Genomic DNA, 20,339 nt, shown 5'->3' on the forward strand with positions numbered 1-20,339 from the left:
GGGATGCGGTATGGAGTAAAGAAATCATCAGGTAGGCCGCGTAAACTAACGCCACAACAGGAACGACAGGTTGTTCGACAGCTAAGTTGTGGTGGAATATCCCTTACACGGTTGTCATGAGAAACTAATATTCGTGTACATAAATCTACCTTATCAAGAGCTGTGAAACGCTGCAATTATCTCCGATATAAGAAGTGCAAGCGACAGCCACGACTCACCGCGCAGCACAAGGAGCGACGGGTGAATTGGGCCAAGACACATGTGACCTGGAAGCAGCACTGGCGTTGTGTCATCTTCAGTGATGAAAAGAAATTTAATTTGGATGGTCCCGATGGCTGGCGATACTATTGGCACGATTTGCGGAAGGAGGAACAGATGTTCTCTAAGCGACAGCAAGGATGGTACAACAAACCTCGCATTTCCTACATCTCGTATGACATCAACCACGTACCAAACAACACTTGCAGACAATTTGTTGCCATTTGCGGCGCGAATTGCCGGTCCCGAATGGATTTTCCAACAGGACAATGCCACTATCACTGCTGCTGGAACTACAAGGGATTGGTTTCGGGACAAAGGTGTGATTGTCCTTGATTGGCCTTCCAATTCCCCAGACATAAACCCGATGGAAAACCTATGGGGAATATTGTGTCGCTCAGTGTACGCCAACGGTACACAGTACAATAATGTTCGTGAGTTGCAGGATGCCATCATCGCTGCATGGAATCAAATTGATGTGACTCTGCTGCAAACGATCGTAGACAGCGTGTTTGATCGATTGTTTAAGTTGGTGTTACGAAACGGCTCATTTATTGGCTATTAGAACTGGCTTTTGTATTGCGTTCGTATCATTTTGCAACATTTATTGTCGTATTGTTTTGGTTATTTTTTATTTTCAATTTGGTTAGCCGTGGAAGTGAGTGAACTATCCATGGTATGTATACATATCCTCCTTGTGCATCTTTACATATCATGTATTCCATCCTTAACATGCGTTTACTAAAGTTATGTCACATATTTGGATCGTTCGTATCATTTTGCAACATACCTTACATAATTATGAAGAAAGCTACAAATTCAACCATCATACCACTTCCTCATGTCTTCAAAGTAGAATATACTCTACCGATGTGTTTTGAATTAGTCTACGACTCTGAAATAAATATAAAACGTAATGTTACTTACCGATAACCACAAAATCGCTTCTCAATACGACACTCTATTATTAAATTATTTCTACAACTCGCTGACTGAAAGAAAGCGCAGTTCTACCTGCAGGATTAGAAACTAATATGTCTGAACCATCTATTGGCTGTATAGCCAGCGGCGCAAATCTGTCTTCAACATTGGAAGGGGGGGGGAGTAAGACCGTTTCCATAATCTTTTCTTTTCTTTTTTAAGCGATGTTCAAAATATTTATGAAGTTGAAAAACAATGCTGTGGAGAATCAGAGGAGCAGAGTCGTCTTTAACATTGGGAGTCGGGCAGATTTGAGGCTTATTCTGAGGGGGACTAATTTCATCTCACTTTCCATTGTGGCAGTTGGCCAGAAATCATCACATGTTTCTCCAAAAAAAAAAAAAAAAAGTATTTCAAATTGGATTATTGGAGGGACAGTCCCCTTCAGTTCCAAGATTGGAGGGGGCATGTCCCCTCATCTCCCTCAGGATTTGCGCCAGTGTGTATAGCAAGTGATACGAGACACAATTGCGTTTGTGACAGAAGAAGAAAAAACTATCACCAATATAAATATATCACCAGCATAGGTTCCCTTACCCTATAAGCCAAATAAAGATTGATAATGAAAAAAGTGGCAGCGACTATTATTAGTAATTGCTAGTAGTTAGGACGGTTGATTGGATGCTTAGGCCGTGTCCAAAAGATACAAGTGCACATTTGAAGTACGCTTATTTCCGGAACTGACGTCACCTAGTGTGCGTCAAAAGGTCCAAGTTCACAAGTCTGCGAGTGCATAGTGCGTAGTGTGCGAGGATGTACACTATGTTATTATACTTGTGTACTTAACATGGCGATAGCTAATAAAATAACCTATTAAAATTTTAAAAGCCATATTTTAAATATTTTTGTTGAGGTGAATTTATTTGTAAGCTGATCTAATAATAATTTACTTGATAAATATACAATTTAGAGATATTACAAGTGAAATATAAAAATGTTACACAAATAACAAACCTATTTACGTTGTTCTCAGCATGCAAAGGGAAAACAACCAAACAGTTTCTTTAATAATGATATAAAGCCATTTGTGTTTAAATATTACATGGTTTATGTAGCTTAATTGAGATAATTAGACTATCGGTAATACAGCTATTTGCACGTAAATGAAAAATATTAATTCCGTATGAATTATAATTTTAAGCTCTAGTATAGAATAATGAATACCTAGATTATTCATTTCTCTATAGCTACAGTTACAGCTGCAGCTGCAAATGTTAATTCTTAGGTAGATAGGCCTAATTTTCTAGTTTTGATTCTAAACCAATTCCATTCAAAGCTACCATATTGCTTGCACTTGTGAGAGACTAATATGCCAATTATCGTACATTTTGCATTTTGGACAGCTGTCCAAAAGTGAAATACGTATAAAAAATTTCTTTACATACATTTATCAAAGATTTCACGAATTTCACAAAGTAGGTAGTTGAAAATATTTTAAAGCAAAGGGGTAAGAGTTTTTCACTACTGATGTATCAAACCTACATGGAAAACTAAGTACTAGTACTATACTATCGGTTTGGCTATTTTCTGTGTGTGTTTCTCGAATCTCCCTCAAAACAGAAGGGACAAGTTGCTGCGGCCTAAAACTTTCAATAGTTGGATGCGGACAGCGTTGCTACAATGAATTATTTCACGGATTTCGCTGTGCACTGTCTTGCTAGCCATTCTAAGTAGCCTACGATCTTCACACGTCAAGACTAAACGACTGAATGACAAATTGGCAAAACATTCGAGGTCATTCACTTCTTTCGCCAAAGCAAAAGGAGGGTTTCTCTGTAAGAGGGTTGCAGAGATGGGGACGGAGTATGTTTCACATATTTTCCGAGGGCACACTTGAAATAGAAATACTCTAGTGCTAGTTAATTCATTCAAAAATAATGCCAACAGAATTGAAATTAAATATTTTAAATGTGATAATAGAATCAAAATATATTTAGTTTGGTAGTAATTTGATACAGAAAGATAAAGTAAACGAATAGGCAAAAATATTACAGGCCTATGAACTCACTGGAGCACACAAAGATTGTTCATATGTTCGGGAAATAAGTATATTAGCTTAATATAAATAAAGCTATCTGGCACATGCTATATACAAAAATTTATCATAGCATGCAAATAAGGAATAATATATAATATTTTAACTATTCCAATTACTTTTCCATATCAAAGAGCATATGGTAAAAAGCACTAAAAATACATAGGCAGGCGCCAGAGACGTACACAGGAATTTATTTTGGGTTTCCAAAGATTTCGAGGGTTCCAAATTTAATATGAGGATAAATTATATTAAAAGTTGTAAAATTACCCCTAAAATTAGACTAATCTTACAGAAAATTATGGATTTCGGGTTCGGTGAAAGATCCACCTCTGTATGCCCCTGGTAGGTACGATGAAAAAAGTCCCAATATAAATTAAAAGTTCAAAAATAAAAATATGAAATTGTTTGAACACTCTTCTTGAGGTGCATAATTTAATTTTTGCTTAGAATCAATTGAACTTTTTATTTAATTGACAGATAAATGAATACACATATTTTCTGTAAAGTAGATTGACCATAGTTTGCACTCGATTTCAGACTCGTTCTTTATTATTATTATTATTATTATTATTATTATTATTATTATTATTATTATTATTATTATTATTATTATTATTATTATTATTATTATTATTATTATTATTATAAATATGAGAATTTTGCTACTTATGCAGTTACACAAACCCATATTCAAGTCTCAACTCTCTTGTGGATTTGTAAATTACAAGCTAACTGCACAAAATCATTGATAAAAGAAGTCACATCTTGTAATACTGGTCCACAACCTGTAACTAGTATTTTCTCTTGTATCTTCGTGAAACACACGCTCGTGTATTTACACTAGTATCGCAAATGTATGAACAAACATTAGTAGTGTAGTAATTTTGAGAAATAGGCCTCTGGCTGTTTGATAGGACAAAGTGACCCAATTAAGTACCCCCAATTTCGCCTGACTTTTTGTTTATTTGGGACCGTCATGAATGTAGTGGAAGGTACAGTCACTAGAGAGAGGAACGACGCCATTAAATTGAAATGGTTTATAAAGTGATCCCCGTGGCTGCTCTGGAAGATATTCTAGGGGCCTCATTCCGTGTCGTTGTTAGCGAAATTTGCAAATAGCAACACAAATAGTATAACAAAATATTATAACTGCTATGTCGACTATTTGAAAGTAGTAGCATACAGAAGAGAACTTATTATTTTCTCTGTGGTAGTACCAAATTTTGGTTGCTTGACGTACTGATACGGAATGAGGCCACTGGTTGTAGAGTATCATTTGGTGATTTTCAGTTTGAGTAGTAATTGTAATTGGACAAAGAAGCTGTGTCTTTGTTGTAACTTTTCCCCATGTACTTTTATATTAATGACAATATTATAGCAACTATTTTATTTTAAAGTGTATATTCATTTTTAAACTGCTCGGTGTTTGGAGAATATATTTATTTGTGTGAATCCCTTGTCCTTAAGTGAGTGTGAAGCGTGCTTCTCCTTTATTATTTAGTTATAACTGCTATACAAAGAGTAAAACATTGCAACATGAATGATTAGTAGATGTCTCTGATAGCGCACTTCCGCCATATTGGAAAGTAAGAGAAGTGGAGGTAAGGCATATCATATGTAATAGAATTGAATTCTAACAGAAGTATCCGTAGTAATCTGTGCACGTTATCTTGTCAAACGTAGGAAAATACATTTCCGAATTCAGATGATAAAATAAATTTACAACTACTTGCTATTTAAAGTGCAATATGGTAATGAACACGTATTATTTAGTTACAGATGTAATGCTCAGTACTTGATATGATATGTTCGCCTTTCGAGTACTTAATTAAAATCTCTTAACACTTTCTCTAACTTAAGTAAAATACATGTACTACGAACCGAATGTGATTTTTATATATGCATTACTTGAGCGTTGTGTCATTCACGTGGCTTTGTTTATTGACCGAAATAGAAAGTGTAAATATATCACTGAATAGTGTGTGTGTAAATGTAATTAAGCATTATATTACTGCACTAAGTTATGATAGGTATTTTGTTAGAAAGTTTAGGGTTAGTGTGTGTATTGTTTTAGCCATTAATACTAAATATTAGAGTAATTTATTCACAGAAGTATTTTCAAGTAATGGTAAGAGGGTGATACATACTGTAGTAACAAGTGTGCCGGCACACACTAATGTAAATAACTAATATTTATATTAGCAAAGACTAATATAAATAAAAAGAGATAGGTATTGAGGAAGCTTAGAACAGCTACTCAAACATTGCCGTAAATCATTTTAATCATTTCTGTAAAAGAAATGTTGGGTTATCGTCCGTAGTTGGCATAGTTTTGGCGGGACGTTACGAAAGTATTATGGCCGGTGTGGAATGTTAATTTGAGCATTAAGTATAAATTTGTGTATAAAGTGTGTTGAGTAAAAGAACTCAATAAAATGATTGTTACGTGTGTACAACCATTGTTCAAGTGGTCGGAAATTGTCGGTGTTCCTGGTGTAATTTCCTACGTGCTCTCCCAGTTTACGGATACATACATAAAATTATATAAGAACTTAGTTTTATCATCAGGAAGTGCATTCCTAGTATTTTATAACTTATTTCGGCTAATCTTGCACAGATGGCGCCTGGATTAGACCTGTATGAACTTTTTTTCAATATAGTATCACTATTTAATATATTATTTTTATTCTTGATTTGTTTTGCATTTGTGCATTTTTTTAAAATTATTAAATGTGTGTTTATAGGGTTTATTTTATCAACCTATGTTTTAGGGGGGGTTTGGGAGCTCCCCCATGTATTTCCGAATGCAAGCTGTACGCATTTTACTTTTTGAAATCTTTAGCTTAGAATTAAATATCGTAGTTGAAGATTCTGGATAGTTCAGGTTAGGTTAGTTTAAAAACTGGTTTTCAAATCATTTAAAGTATGTTAGTTTTATTTGTGTCCGTTTGTGATGCACATTTTGGAGAACTTGTGAATTACGGTTGTTTAAGAATCGAAATCGGTTTCCAGAGTAGTTTGGGAAGCAGTTTCCAAAGATGTTTTTATTCTCCGGAGTAGTCAAGGAGTGAGCTCTGGGGGAGAGTAACAGGTTGTCTGTTCTGAGGAACTGATTCCTAGACGCTCTGACGAATTGAATCGTTCTTGGGAAATGATTCCTAAACTGCTCCAGGAACCATGTCAGATGAATCGGTTGCAGTCACTGTCCAGAGTCAAAGTAAACTACGTGCCATTTATTATTTTAATATTCTCGTATTCTTCTTTAATTTCCATCGTTCCCGAGTAACTGTTGATGACAAATATTTATTTTCATGTTTTCTTTGCCTTTCAGTAGACACGTGTTCATCTGTATTGTATTGCAGCGCAATATTAGTACCTTTTAATTGTTAAGTGTTGAAAAGTAGGCCTACGCAGTATTAAGAAATGACGAAAACAATATATCCTTACCTCATGTTTCCAACACTATAAACGACACCCTACTATAATGTTGGGGGGAAACTCCTGTGTCCCTGGGACGTCGAGAATTACAAAAGGCATACGAAATAATACTCGCCACACAAGGAAATACTTAATGAACTCTTACTGCCGTAGTTACCGTCCTGTAAGGGAAAAGTGCATTCATCAGTGCAGATAACTTTAGGAGGACAAAATATAATCACAGCGTGTGCGCATGACAAAACCTGCAGTGCGTAAAACATGAATAAACTTAGACACAAACCAACTTGTGCTGGGTGACCACTAAAAAACACAAATGCTGCCTATCGGTCAGGGTAGGAGCGCAACAGGGGATCCGAATGGCTTCGAGGGGATGCGTCCGTTGGGTGAAGGCGCGTCAGCGACGATGGGTATATGCATAAACTAGAGGATAATGGGAAATCTTTTTTCTGTGGCATAGAAAGACATGCCCTGCATATAACACAGGTTTGCGACACTTCTATGAGCACTTTGTACTGCATTCATATAGTACTACAGTTCATTGTGTTTCTTATGGAATACTACAGGTAGTGGACAATGAAACTGAAGCAGCTGGTAGGAAGTCATAATTTGTATTTAATAAGGTGTTGGTGCGCCTGTGGCGCGCAGTACAGCAGCAACACGACTTGGGAGAGATCGATCGAGATCCTGCACTGTTTGCAGAAAGATTCTCTTGAAGCGCAGTGAGAAGTTCAGCACATGCATGTGGTGGAAGAAAACGTTTCCTCACTCGATTCTCGAACAAACCTCATACAGGCTCAATAATAATGAGACTCTGCGATTGAGCGTTCCATGACAGATCAACTTCTTTGTCATGCTCATCGAACCACTGTATAACAAATTTAGAAATGTGAATGGGGAACTTACTATCCTGGAACACTGCACTTGTCCACGTCTTACATAGGCTCTCTGCTGAACGGGCTTTAAACTCAAATGAAATCCATATGTACGTACATTTGAAGTAGTATTTTTTACCTAAAATACAACTTAAACATTGATGTTCATTATTTACACAAAACTGGAAGTCTCTTGTCGCACCAAGGGTATTCGTGAAGCCTTATCCGTGTTTTGTGGGATACGCTTCGCAGCATTGCCACTTGGTTATATGTCTTTTTCTAGAAAGAAGGAAGTAGAGTAACAGAGAGGTGAGTAGTTCTTTACAATATAGAATAGAACCCCTATTGCAGCCAGGGTTCAAACTTTGGACCTGCTGCCTTGACTGAAGATACCTTTAGTTTCTCTCAAACCACGCCAAACAAATAATAAGTAATTTCAAGGCCAGGAGCCAGTCCTGTGAGTAACCTCCTTAATTTAAAGTAAATATTCTTTCGTCCAGCAAATCCTCCTATCATGACATATCAGAGGGATGTGAGGTACAACATGAATGAGTTCTGAGCCATATTGACATAGCTGGTAGTGAAAGGGCAGGCCGTGCAGCGAAAGTTGCTGTCCATGAGGGAAAAGAACATCATTCCCTATATCTCACACTTATCTGCGTTTGCTATTCACTAATCAGTTGCATCAGCACTGGCAGCTCGAGTGAGACCGAGCTGTCAACAATAAGTTACATGTACTCAAACTTTCACTTGGTATCTCGACCACCAGTTCCAAATTGTCTTGACAAGAAGAACGAATCCTAACTCGACTTGCATTGGATATTCACTTAACACATGGATTTCTATTTCGTGACGAAGACTCACCGTTGTGTGCGGCCTGTGGTGCTAGGCAAAGCATTTGATTGTGGATTGTCCCCCTGATGCTGAGCTGCGAGCTTACTTTGCCCTACCAGCAGACTTACCAACACTGCTTGCAGATAACCACCGAACCATTTTTAATATTTCTTCGTTACCTCTATGCCCTACCCTGATTAAGATTGCCCTAGTGATTATACTTATTTCTGTTTCCTCCTGTCTGTTTGTCCCCTGTTGGTTGTTACTAAATGCACTTTTCGTTACCAGTTCAGTTGACAATTCCAATAAGTATTTGAATTTTATCTTTCATACTGACTTGGAGTTTCTTTGCCACGTAGCCCGGCAAAAGATTAATACCCCATTGTTAACCAATTTTATCCTGTGGTTTCATGTTTTCCATCTCATATTTTCTTTCATTTCAGTCTTGTTACTGAATTTTAGACGTTGACGGGTGCAAAAAAACCTTTGCAATAGTAACAGTGTCTACGAATAACTCCCACCCTGGTCGTTCAGAATATATTCCTGTTGGATCGGAGGTCCATTTGCATTGTAAATTCTAACATTGGCTTTAATTGTAATTGAGTAAATGATGAAGTGTGACCAAAGCATTAGCTACAGTTAGCTCTAATTAACGAGCAATGAGACAAAGCTTTGAAAAAATTACCATCAGCGTAAAACGAAAACTGTCTACGGTAGACATAAAAATGAAAAATGTATGGAATGATAGCACATGATGTCATAGTATTTGGGAAATGTTTTTAACCACAACAGTGCGTAATGTAATTGTATGTAATTTGGGACAGGAAAAGGGGCTTAACTGGTATTTTTGTCTTAAGTACAATACAGTATAAGATATTCATCATCAGAGTGTTTTTAAAGTGCCTTCTCATTAACCGTGTTCCCTCAGTATTTTGTCCTTGAAATTGTGACTGTATATTATTAACTTGTTGCATCTAGTATAATTGCTATTAGCCTTTGTGTTCCTTTATTGGAATGTCTTTAATTTCAATGCTTATTCTGCAGTCTTCACTGGAAACCATTGATTAAATTATACGTTGAGCATGATATATTGCTGTAGTTAATGCTTCGGTCAGATTTTATGTATTCTATAAGTCCGTTGTGTTAGCATGTACGAAGTGCTACCCAAAATATCCGAGAATGTCATTGTAAAAATGAGAAAGGTATACTTAACGTCCTAATAACCTGGGCTTGGCGCCGGCCGGTTTCTTCTTGCTTTTCAAGGTAAAAAGAGTGCTCAGGTGGAAGCGTTTTGCGTCATTTCAAAAGCTTCAAGCCACCTCGACTGCAGCATTAAAGAGGGTGTCAGTCAAGGACTACTAGGACTGCTAATGCAGTGGAAAAATCGTTATAGCTGTATTGAGGCTCAGGGTGCGTACATTTGAAGAATATTGACAGCGGTTGTAATTAATAAATTGTTTGGAAGTAAATAAGTTCTGAACGGGTGAACCCTGTAAAATTGGTTGTGGAAACACTTAAACACGATTAGTTTCGCTGTGCATAGTAATAATTACAAAGATAACTTCTATATTATTGTCGTTACTTGAGATACAGATTTGCTCATATATATATATATATATATATATATATATATATATATATATATATATAGATAGATAGATAGATAGATAGATAGATAGATAGATATAATGTGTGTGTGTGTAGAATGCATTTCGAAAACAAAGAAAAAATCGAACTTTCATCACAACTTACCTACTATGTATTTGCAGTACTAAGAAAAAAAAGTACATTGTGATGCTCTCCTTATATGAACTGGTAACGTGACAGTTTTACCAATATTTGTAACAGTGATTTATTTCGTACTTGTAGGCCTTTTGGAATCACATCAAGTATTTCAAGATATAATGTTGGGTTAACTGTTTCCGGAATATGAAATTTGATCTGAGGTTGCCAGCCATTCACCCAAAGGATAGTATTCCTAAATATGCATTTTTTTTCTGTAAAAAAGACTAATGTTAATAATTAAAAATTAACATAATATAGTGCGCAGTATATTAGGTTTTTATTTAACTGGGTTTTTTTCCTTCACAGTAAATCAGGCATAAAGCTGACTGTTACTACAGTCTAAAATTTCAGGTTAGATATGCTTGGGCACCATATTGACCTATTTACAAGACAGTTCATTTTCCTACTTTACATTCGGAAGAACAAGAACTAATTACTGGATAAACATGTTTGTGGCATCTGATAATAAGCCGTTATAACAAAAGTATTCCTTGTTCTGCGGTATTTGCTTGAGAGAAGTAAGTGTTAAACTCGATTCCGTAGATTTTACTTTTTGTGACAATTGTATCCCGTACTTCTCCTAAAGATAGTGAAAATTTTAACTCTTTACTGGATGCTATCCTGACTCTTCGCATAGGTGCCAGAAAAAAGATTTGAGTGTTTGCCATCTTCATTCTCCACGTTTCGTATACAGTATCTCAGCGATTTCTCCGCTGTTGGAATGTTCTATCGAAGTTAATTTCTGAAAGATTTTGATGCACTGTTTGCGTTTCATAGCCATTTCTCGTAGTTGAGAAATAGGTAGGAAATCGCCATATTCGACACAACACAAAGAGCTGTGCCTTGGGCACTAGTCATCCCAATAGCAATTTCTTTGCACATTTTACTACAGTTGTTTGATAAATGAAAGTTATCCCGAGAATGCTGGCCAGTATCTCACACATGTGCGCTTTATTCTAATCCTATCACATTGAAATTGACAGTAATAATTTGGCTGTAGGTGTTAATTACTATGGTGAAAGCAATGGGTTCTTTATCGGAGTTAAAAGTAAGTACTTTAGTTACAAGTATAGTATGTAATATATATATATAATACTTGCTGTTTTAATATATATATATTCCTCACTGCACGATTATTTTGTATTTTCAGGCACCACACCGAGCTATGCCTGAATTGACTGAGTTAGATAAGGCTACAGCTTCAATGACAGATCGACGAGAAGGTTCGGGATCTGGCACAGAATCAGATTCAGATGAAACGATTCCTGAGTTGGAAGAAGCAGGGCAGTCGCAGGGACAATACCCTGTGAGTATTATCATCACTTCATTTGAGTTTTCTTTTTTAAAAAACGAACATAAACAAAAAGGAAATAAAGCTAACAGTTCTAATGTTCTTATTAGAAGATTCTTCCGTTACAGATAAGCATACCTTAGAAGTCTTTTTAAACTTCTACTTTTGCTGATAACTGGTATACAAAGATTATTAAAGTTTTTGTCACAAGAACAAAATAGACTGTTTCCGAAAGATAATTTGACCCTGATTCCAGATCAAAGTGCAGAATTTCTCCATCGGCCTCAGTTTTCATGTGAAAGTGATTTTGTGCTGGTCTATCTATGGCAGCTTACATATTATATGTATTTGCATAAAGACATGGTCTCGCAACAATAGTTTCTTTCATAAAGTTCGTAAAAATCGGTATTAGTACACAAAGGAACAAGCAGCATAGAAGTAAGTAAAAATTAAGAAACTTACTTGGAAATGTTTTCTACCCGATTTCCTGTAAAACTTTGCCTCAGGAAAGTCCCGTCGTAAGGTCCAGCAATAGTCATACAACATTTCTGCACTCCACTTTCCTTGATAACACTTTTCCATTCGAGGACGATCCTGGTAAAAGCGATTACCATGTTCGTCACTAATGGCACCAAGTTATTCCGAGAATGCTCCAGGAAGAAGTCCAAATGATCGTTCAGGAAATGCAGTTCAAGTGATATGTTAAATCCGATACGGTGATAAGATCTCACTTGTTCATGTACTACCATGAGCAAAATAAATGACGCGTCTCTTTATTTTGAAGTTTTTTGAAAATATCCCCGTTTTCTTTATATGTTCGAAATCTCGGAAGGTTTCCCCAGCAGGACAGGTTAATAACAAACCCGTTTTTAATATTTGTGTTAGATATTAGCTTAAAATAAAGAAATTAGAAGCAAAAAACATTAAATCGACAGAAATCTCGAGAATTACCAACTCTGCTAAAGTGGGAAATTTTCAAGAACGCGAGGGAATTCTGCAGTTCAACACGAAGCAGCGACATCTATGTCAGTGAGAGAAGCGTGGATTAGATCTACAAACGAAAATTTTAACGAAATATTTCTAGTATGTCTTATTATATGCATTATCAGCGAACTCCGAATATATGAATCTATGCTAAGTATTAACGTATAGATAGTGCAAATAGTGGAAATTACCTATGGAAAAAGACGAATTGTTAGCCCAATCGTAATGAAAAATCGTCTTTACTGTAGAACAGATTCAGCTTACGTAAGAAAGCAAATAGCTCAGTTAGATAAAGCAACGAGTTTGTATACCGAAGGTAGACGGTTCGAATCCCGTGAAGGACTGTTGTCATTTTTATCACTAAGGTTATTTTATTTATTTTTTATTTGGGAAAGAATCAAATTGTAACATGTGTAAAACTCATGACGATACCAAAAAAAAAAAAAAAAAAGAGAGAAAATATCGTCGCATTTGCATTAGTGTCTCTAATTTTTGTTTGCAAACAGATTCGTAATTATTTCCCCTGTGCTCACTGATGCATAACGAATGTTTTCCAGTAAATGTTAATTCTAATTTGGAGAATTTTATAGTTTCACAATTCCTCACTACATAGTCTTCTATCTACGTGTTTGGATATTTTGATAACAGATTTCCCTATTAAATGTTTAATTTTCTCTATAAATATTTGTCTTAAATTGAAATTGTTTTGAATTTACTACATAAGCAAAGTTGCCCGAAGGAGGAGAGCTCAAGTAACAGATATTCTACGTAAAAGCAACCTATTGTAGAATGATGATGCTTCTTACCTTCAGCACATAATCTTAACGTTAGAGAGTCAGAGAGAGAAAAATCCTGTTTTTCCTCCCCTATGACCACTCATCTTAAAGCTCTACCTATAATGATTCGTGTCACATACTTTCGGCTCTCCAAAGACATTCATATTTATTATTATTATTATTATTATTATTATTATTATTATTATTATTATTATTATTATTATTATTATTATTATTATTATTATTATTATTATTATTATTCCTGTGACTTTTTGGCGCCCTTCCCCTAGTAGTAGCCTATATTTTACATTTTATCATAGTGTTTTTAATAGTTTAAACCAGGAGCGTCATTTCAGATTTTGCTTTGGGGGGGGGGGCAAGACCTCTTGATATAAGTAAAATTTCGCGTTTTTCACTGATTTACTACTATTCTAATGATAAACTCTATATACATCTCAAACTCAGGGGGGGCAAATGCCCCTCCCTGCCCTCCCTAAATGACGCCCCTGTTTTAAACCCATTTTCAAAAAGAAATCCTTACCTAGGAAAACTTCACAAAGAATATGGCCCGCTATAAACAATACCAACTCCACCCCCCCTGGTCTAGTGGCTAGCACGCCTGCCTTCTGTGGTACCGGGTCCAATTCCCGGTGGATTACTGTTGAACGATAAAAGTGGTTCGGATTCCACTATAATTAGTATCCACATCTCCCTTGCCCATTAAGGCATAACCGTGGAACGCTAAACTCAAGCAAACAAACAAACAATACTTAATTCCCGGCACTCTTTATTCTACATGCCATCTCTCAATTTTTCGATACAGCCCCCTTAGTACTATGAAACTCTCTTCTTCCATAGTGAAATGGAAAAAGATCATATAATTGCCACTACTTTACAAGAATATAAACCAAAAACGTCAGTAGAAAGCACATTATAAAATTTACTTTTTGAGGCTCGTTTTGGTGCCCCTCTTTCTCTGGCGCCCCGGGCAGTCGCCCGGCCCTTAGTCCGCCCTTGAAAGTACGGACGCATAACTAAGGACTGCGGAGGAGAGGTTAACCTTCATGTTATGCCACTGATTTGACGTGTTTGAAATGTTCAGTAAGTGATCGGTTAGTGAAATAATTTCGACAGTTACTGATGTTTAAAGTTTAGCTAAGACAAAGCTACCTAATCAAATACATTTGATATCGGGATGTCACAATTTGATTTTTCCTCACATAAAAAAGATAAAAACAATAGTAATAAAAACCCTTACTCGTACTGGGCTCCTAACTAACTAACAACCTAATTCTTACAGACTAGTTGCTCTGACCAGCTGAGTTTCGATTTCTTACGCGAAAGAAGTCTGTTATATTAAGAGGCATGCTTTTCATTATCAAAACTGTTCGAAGTAATACGAGACGGAACTGAATTACCACTCGATTGACCTTGAGGGCAAATCACCAAAGCGTAAAGACGTAAGTTCAGCATGCATTTCTCTGGAGTTGTGTTCAGTATTCCTATCTGCCAGTCATGCTTGTTCGTAGGAGTAATATGTTACAAACCTGACCTTTCGATACAGCACAATAGCAAAAGAATAAAAGGGAAGGAATTCTTGCCCTTGTGAACGTTGGATACCACCATGTGCAATAAAACTGTCGCGTCTCCTTGAAGTGATATTTTATCGAAAATAACTCGTTTTCCTTTATATAGTCTATCCGAAGTTTTTGAGGGTTTCAAAATGAGGAAATGTTACTGACAAACAAGGACGCATTCAGGGGTGGGTCCAGGGAGTCCGGACCCCCTCTGGAACCCCAACTTTTCTGTAAATTTAGCCTAATTTTGGGGATTATCTTTTAAAATTTTATTATAATTTATCCTAATATTGAAGTCGGACCCCTCCCGAAATAAATTACTGCATACGTGTCTCTGACAATTTTCAATATATTCGTTAAATAATAAAGTAAAATAACTAAATTAGGAGCAAAAAGCTTTAATAATAATAATAATAATAATAATAATAATAATTGAAGCGAGCTTAACGAGTTTCAACCGTACGACTCAACCAACGTTTGGGTGCCTGTTCGTTCGTCTGCTCCTCTCATAAAAGACATTTCATTTTAATGAAACTAGTAAGTGCCTTCTTTTAGCTCTGCGGAGTAACTATTGCTTGGAATATGAATCTGCAAAACATAAGAGGTAAAATTAACCAAATGGTGCAAATTTCCACTTATATATATAAAACAATTTTGCAATATCAACTACGTGAATCTTGTCCCATAAAGAAGCCGAAACCCCTACACCGAAGAGCCCTCCGAGATTTGATCATTGTCCACACGGACTGAAATTGTCATTTGAAGCCAAGACTTTAATATGAAGCCAATAATTTCTTTAAAATAGACGGAAAATTCGGAAGTTATAAGCATTTTCATATTTTTGCCTTTTCCCATAAGGGAGCCGTAGCCCCCTATACTGAAGAGCCCCCCCCCCCCGGAGATTTGATCATTGTCCACTCGGACTGAATTTGTCATTTGGAACCAACACTTTAATACGAAGCAAAATATTTCTTTAAAATAGACGAAAAATTCGAAAGTTATAAACATGTTAACAATTTTGCCTTTTCTCATAAGGGGGCCGTATTAGCCTACACTGAAGAGCCCCACGAGATTTGATCATTGACCACTTGGACTGAAACTCTCATTTGAAACCAAAACTTTAATATGAAGCCAAAAATTAAACTTTTACATCAATTTAAACTGACTGGGTTCCGGTTCCCCCCACTATTGTTTAGTTTAGTTAAGTGGTAATTTGTGACAGCTTCACATCATCAAAAGAATGTTTCACTTCCCCTCCCCTCCCCCAGGAGTTCGTGCTGGATCCACCACTGGAATCAATAGACACTCTTCCTATTCTTTTTGTCACCCTTGATTGTGTAGGGGATCCTTCGTACAAATAAAGAAGCGGTAATATTACAATCAAGGGGCGCTATATATTAGGTATTCTTTTAGTTACCTACCCCTAACCGCACAGGGCCATCTTTCGTAGAATAAAAAATATTACGTGATATTCCAATCATGAAAGGGGAGAGGATGCTGTAAATATATTTCTTATTCATTTTGTCTGTCCTGCTTATCAAAAATTACTTTCTGTTGGAAGGGTACTGAAATGAGAGGGGCAAAATAAAAAGTCGTACCCCCTCCTACATGGTTGCTCAAATAAGTACTAAAGAAAGCATTTTAAACTAAGATATTTAAGATTTAAACTAGGAAACTAACAAGATATCCTTACATTATGTAAGGATGGCATATTCAGGATGATTATTATTATTATTATTATTATTATTATTATTATTATTATTATTATTATTATTATTATTATTATTATTATTATTATTATTATTATTATTTGAATGTTTTTGGAGCACCGAAATTTTGTGAGACGAACAACGATATGTAGAGGTTTAAGATGGGTGGTCATAGAGGAGGAAAAACAGGATTTTTCTCTGTCTGACTCTCTAACGTACAGATTATGTGCTGAAGGTAAGAAGCATCATCATTCTACAATAGGTTGCTTTTACGTAGAATATCAATTACTTGAGTTCTCCTCCTTGGGTCTACTTACCTTATGTAGTAAATTCAAAACAATTTCAATTCAATACAAATACATTGTAAAACTTTTCCGTAATTAAACAAATTAGGGAAAATTAAACATTTAATAGGGACATCTGTTATCAAAATATCCAAACACGTAGATAGAAGACTATCTAGTGAGAAATATTGTGAAACTTTATAAAATTCTCCAAATTAGAATTAACATTTACTGGGAAACATTCGTTATGCGCCAGCGAGCATATGGTGAGCAGTGAGCACAGGGGAAATAATTACGAAACTGTTTGCAAACAAAATTAGGGACGCTAGTGCAAGTGCGACAACGGCATTTTTTCTTTTTTTGGTATCGTCATGAGTTTTACACATACGTTACAATTTGATTCTTTCCCACATAAAAAAATAAATAAAATAACCGTAGTGTAGTGATAAAAATGACAACGGCATTTCCAGGGGATCGAACCCGCTACCTTCAGTATACAGACTCGTTGCTTTAACTAACTGAGCTATTTGCTTTTTACGTGAACTGAGCCTGTTCCGGTAAAGACGATATTTCATTACGATCGTCCTACCAATTCGTCCTTTTCCATAGATAATTTCCACTATTTGCTCTATCTTTATGTTAATACTTAGCATATATTCATATATTTGGAGTTTGCAGATAATGCATATAATAAGACATACTAGAAATATTCGTTAAAAGTTTAGTTTGTAGATTTAATCCACATTTCTCTCAATGACATAGATGTCGCTGCTTCGTGTTGAAATGCAGAATTCCCTCGTGTTCTTGAAAATTTCCCACTTTAGCAGAGTTGGTAATTCTCGAGATTTCTGTCGATTTAATGTATTTTGCTTCTAATTTCTTTATTTTAAGCTAATATCTAACACAAATATTAAAAACGGGTTTGTTATTAACCTGTCCTGCTGGGGAAACCTTCCGAAATTTCGAACATATAAAGAAAACGGAGATATTTTCAAAAAACTTCAAAATAAAGAGACGCGTCATTTATTTTGCTCATGGTAGTACAATGTCGCCATAATTCTATCCCTTATGGTTGCCTAAAAAGTTCTTGCACACACTTAGAAAGGACAACCATGCCATTTTCTCAACAGCACTCAACAAGTCAACAAAATTCTCATCATTCATTAATTCCCTAATTTGCGGTCCTACAAATATTCCTTCCTTTATTTTAGCATCACTGATCTTTGGGAATGTCTGTTGCAGTACATGAATGTACGTGATATTTGGTGCGTACCTTTCATACAGTTTTTGATAAGTCCCAATTTAATGTACAGTGAAGGTAAATACATATTTTTAGTGAATCCCAGCATTTGAACTTTACTAGAAAACTTATCTCAGACATCATGTACTGAAAGAGAAGAATTATTATTATCCCTAGAAATTTCAAGATACTTTAAATAATATATATCCAAATGAAGGGAAGTCCTCGAACCCATTTAGTAACATTTCTATGTCCTACATGTTTTCTCATACATAAAACAAAGATTTATTTTGTTTTCTCTACAGGAGGTACAGACTAGTATTCTTTGTGAACTACCATCATTTATAAGAACAGACACAGCTGGCGCCAATTGTACAAAACTTGTCTGATTAGCCAATATGGCTAGATATATATACTTTCTTTAATTCGGAGACATAAGATATGAAATTACCTTTGAAATTCTTGCCAGATAATACTAGTCTGTACTAAAATTAAATTTGTTAATGGTCTTCAAATCAAATGGTTGCAGGTAATTCAATGAGGAAGGACATGCCTCTTTGGGCCCGCGACACTAAGCTGCTTAATAACTAATTTTTTACATTGTCAAACTAACAAATAACTGAAAATAAATAAACTGACTTGTCATTTTGTTGTTTTTTTATTATAACAAAAACTACCGTGAGAGTTCGAGGAACCCCCTTGGCAGTCCTAGACATGGTTCCCCTTACATAATAAGAATGTTCTTAAATATATGAACTTTCATCAGTGAACAGTAAAGTGGATTTTTTTTTTTTTTTTTTTTTTTTTTTAAAGAAGTAAAAATGAACTTTTTCATGCTTTACCATATAAATCGTTTTGTGTATGTGTTCTAGGATCTAAACAAACGTATGAATTATTATTGCGCGAATGTATTTATTATCTCTTCTTATTTGCGTTAATGCTCCTTCATGATGAGGGATCTACGTCTAGCAAGGTGAGTTGTAATAGATGTGTTGTTTCTTCTGCATGTATTGAGATGTGAATACTGGTAGGTAATTTATTTTAGTTAATATTGTAATAGTTCTTGCAGTTTATTTTTCATTATTATTATTATTATTATTACTAACGTATATAGCAGTATTCTATATGGATAACGGAAAGCATAAATGAAAATGGATTCAGTTTCTTTCGAAATCAGTCCTTTTCATAAATTACAGTATGTCTCATTAGCTTCTTTTTGGCACAAGTAAGTAGTCTGTAATTTTCCATACATAATGATATTCGGAGGAATTGAATCACACCTTTCCGATAAAGCTAGAATCATTCTTTAGTTCTAAATATTTATGAAGAGCAATCTAGTTGCTACAATCCTTTGATTGTACTGAAATAAATTCAGAATGGGTTGCCACTGCAATCTTGTAACAAAGTATTGACGATTGTGTGTTGTAAGAAATAGTATTAAAAGTACCTACTGTATTGACCGAAGTATATAGTACGACCCCAACTTGAGGTTATTTTAATGAATGAAAAAAAAAATAAATAAAATAAAAGCATACTGATATTATGTACTTCGAAAATGTAGAATGAAAACTGTACAAAGCTCATGTTTAAGATTTAAATCCCTCAATTAGGATCGTATTGAATACGAAAAGTATTCTCATATCGATTTTGAATACCCTGTGGAAGCGCGGACATAAATAGCAAATTTTAGGTATCAGTCAAATCGAAGCATAATACGGTACAGTCCGCAGCAAAAAATCTACAACATGAGCATGTAAGTTTATTGTGAAACGACGAAGTCTTTTGTTCCAAAATAAGTGTACAGGGGAAGACGCCAAAGTTTCTTCTGGCGTGATTCGTACCACTTAGATGTTATGTTGATTTCCTGCGCTGTTAGGCGTAGTTTCACGATAAACTTACATGCTCATGTTGCAATTTTTGTTGCGGACTGTACATTACCATTACTGTTTCCTATATATGTATGACCTTGACGAATCACGCAGCATGGCACGATCGAGGGGAATGATACAAATGATACAGTCCTTCGTGTAGGTGTAACAGTTTTTTCCCAAGCGCAAAGAGCTACAATACTATTTGATTCAGTACGATAGAAATCCACTTAGAAGTTTTGTAGGTGAGAACCATATCCTGGCCGATGAGCGATGATTTCTGACAGATTTGCACAAGGTAACTGCGAGCGAGCAGAAGGCAGCAGGTCAACCAACCCTAGCCTCAGACCCTGTCTGCGTCTCCATGGTAACCGCCGCACATTGTCAAACTTTGTCACCTCCTC

At 35.7% G+C, this 20,339-nt stretch overlaps 1 protein-coding gene across 6 annotated transcripts in view; it reads left to right on the forward strand.

Annotated features, from left to right (window-relative positions):
• Positions 1-4,722: 4,722 nt before the first annotated feature.
• The window catches only part of Nacalpha (nascent polypeptide associated complex protein alpha subunit), a 39,122-nt gene continuing 23,505 nt past the window's right edge, over positions 4,723-20,339 (forward strand). The window contains exons 1-3 of one of the 6 annotated variants that reach the window (XM_081735731.1): positions 4,723-4,878; positions 11,357-11,512; positions 19,008-19,040. In XM_081735731.1, coding sequence (XP_081591857.1) covers positions 11,372-11,512; positions 19,008-19,040 — 174 coding nt within the window. In that variant the 5' untranslated portion in view covers positions 4,723-4,878; positions 11,357-11,371. The other 5 variants (XM_081735730.1, XM_081735726.1, XM_081735728.1 and 2 more) reach the window with 5 other exon arrangements.

This window comes from Thermobia domestica, chromosome 13 (genome assembly GCF_964235325.1).
Source record: "Thermobia domestica chromosome 13, izTheDome1.hap1.1, whole genome shotgun sequence".
NCBI lineage: Eukaryota > Metazoa > Arthropoda > Insecta > Zygentoma > Lepismatidae > Thermobia > Thermobia domestica.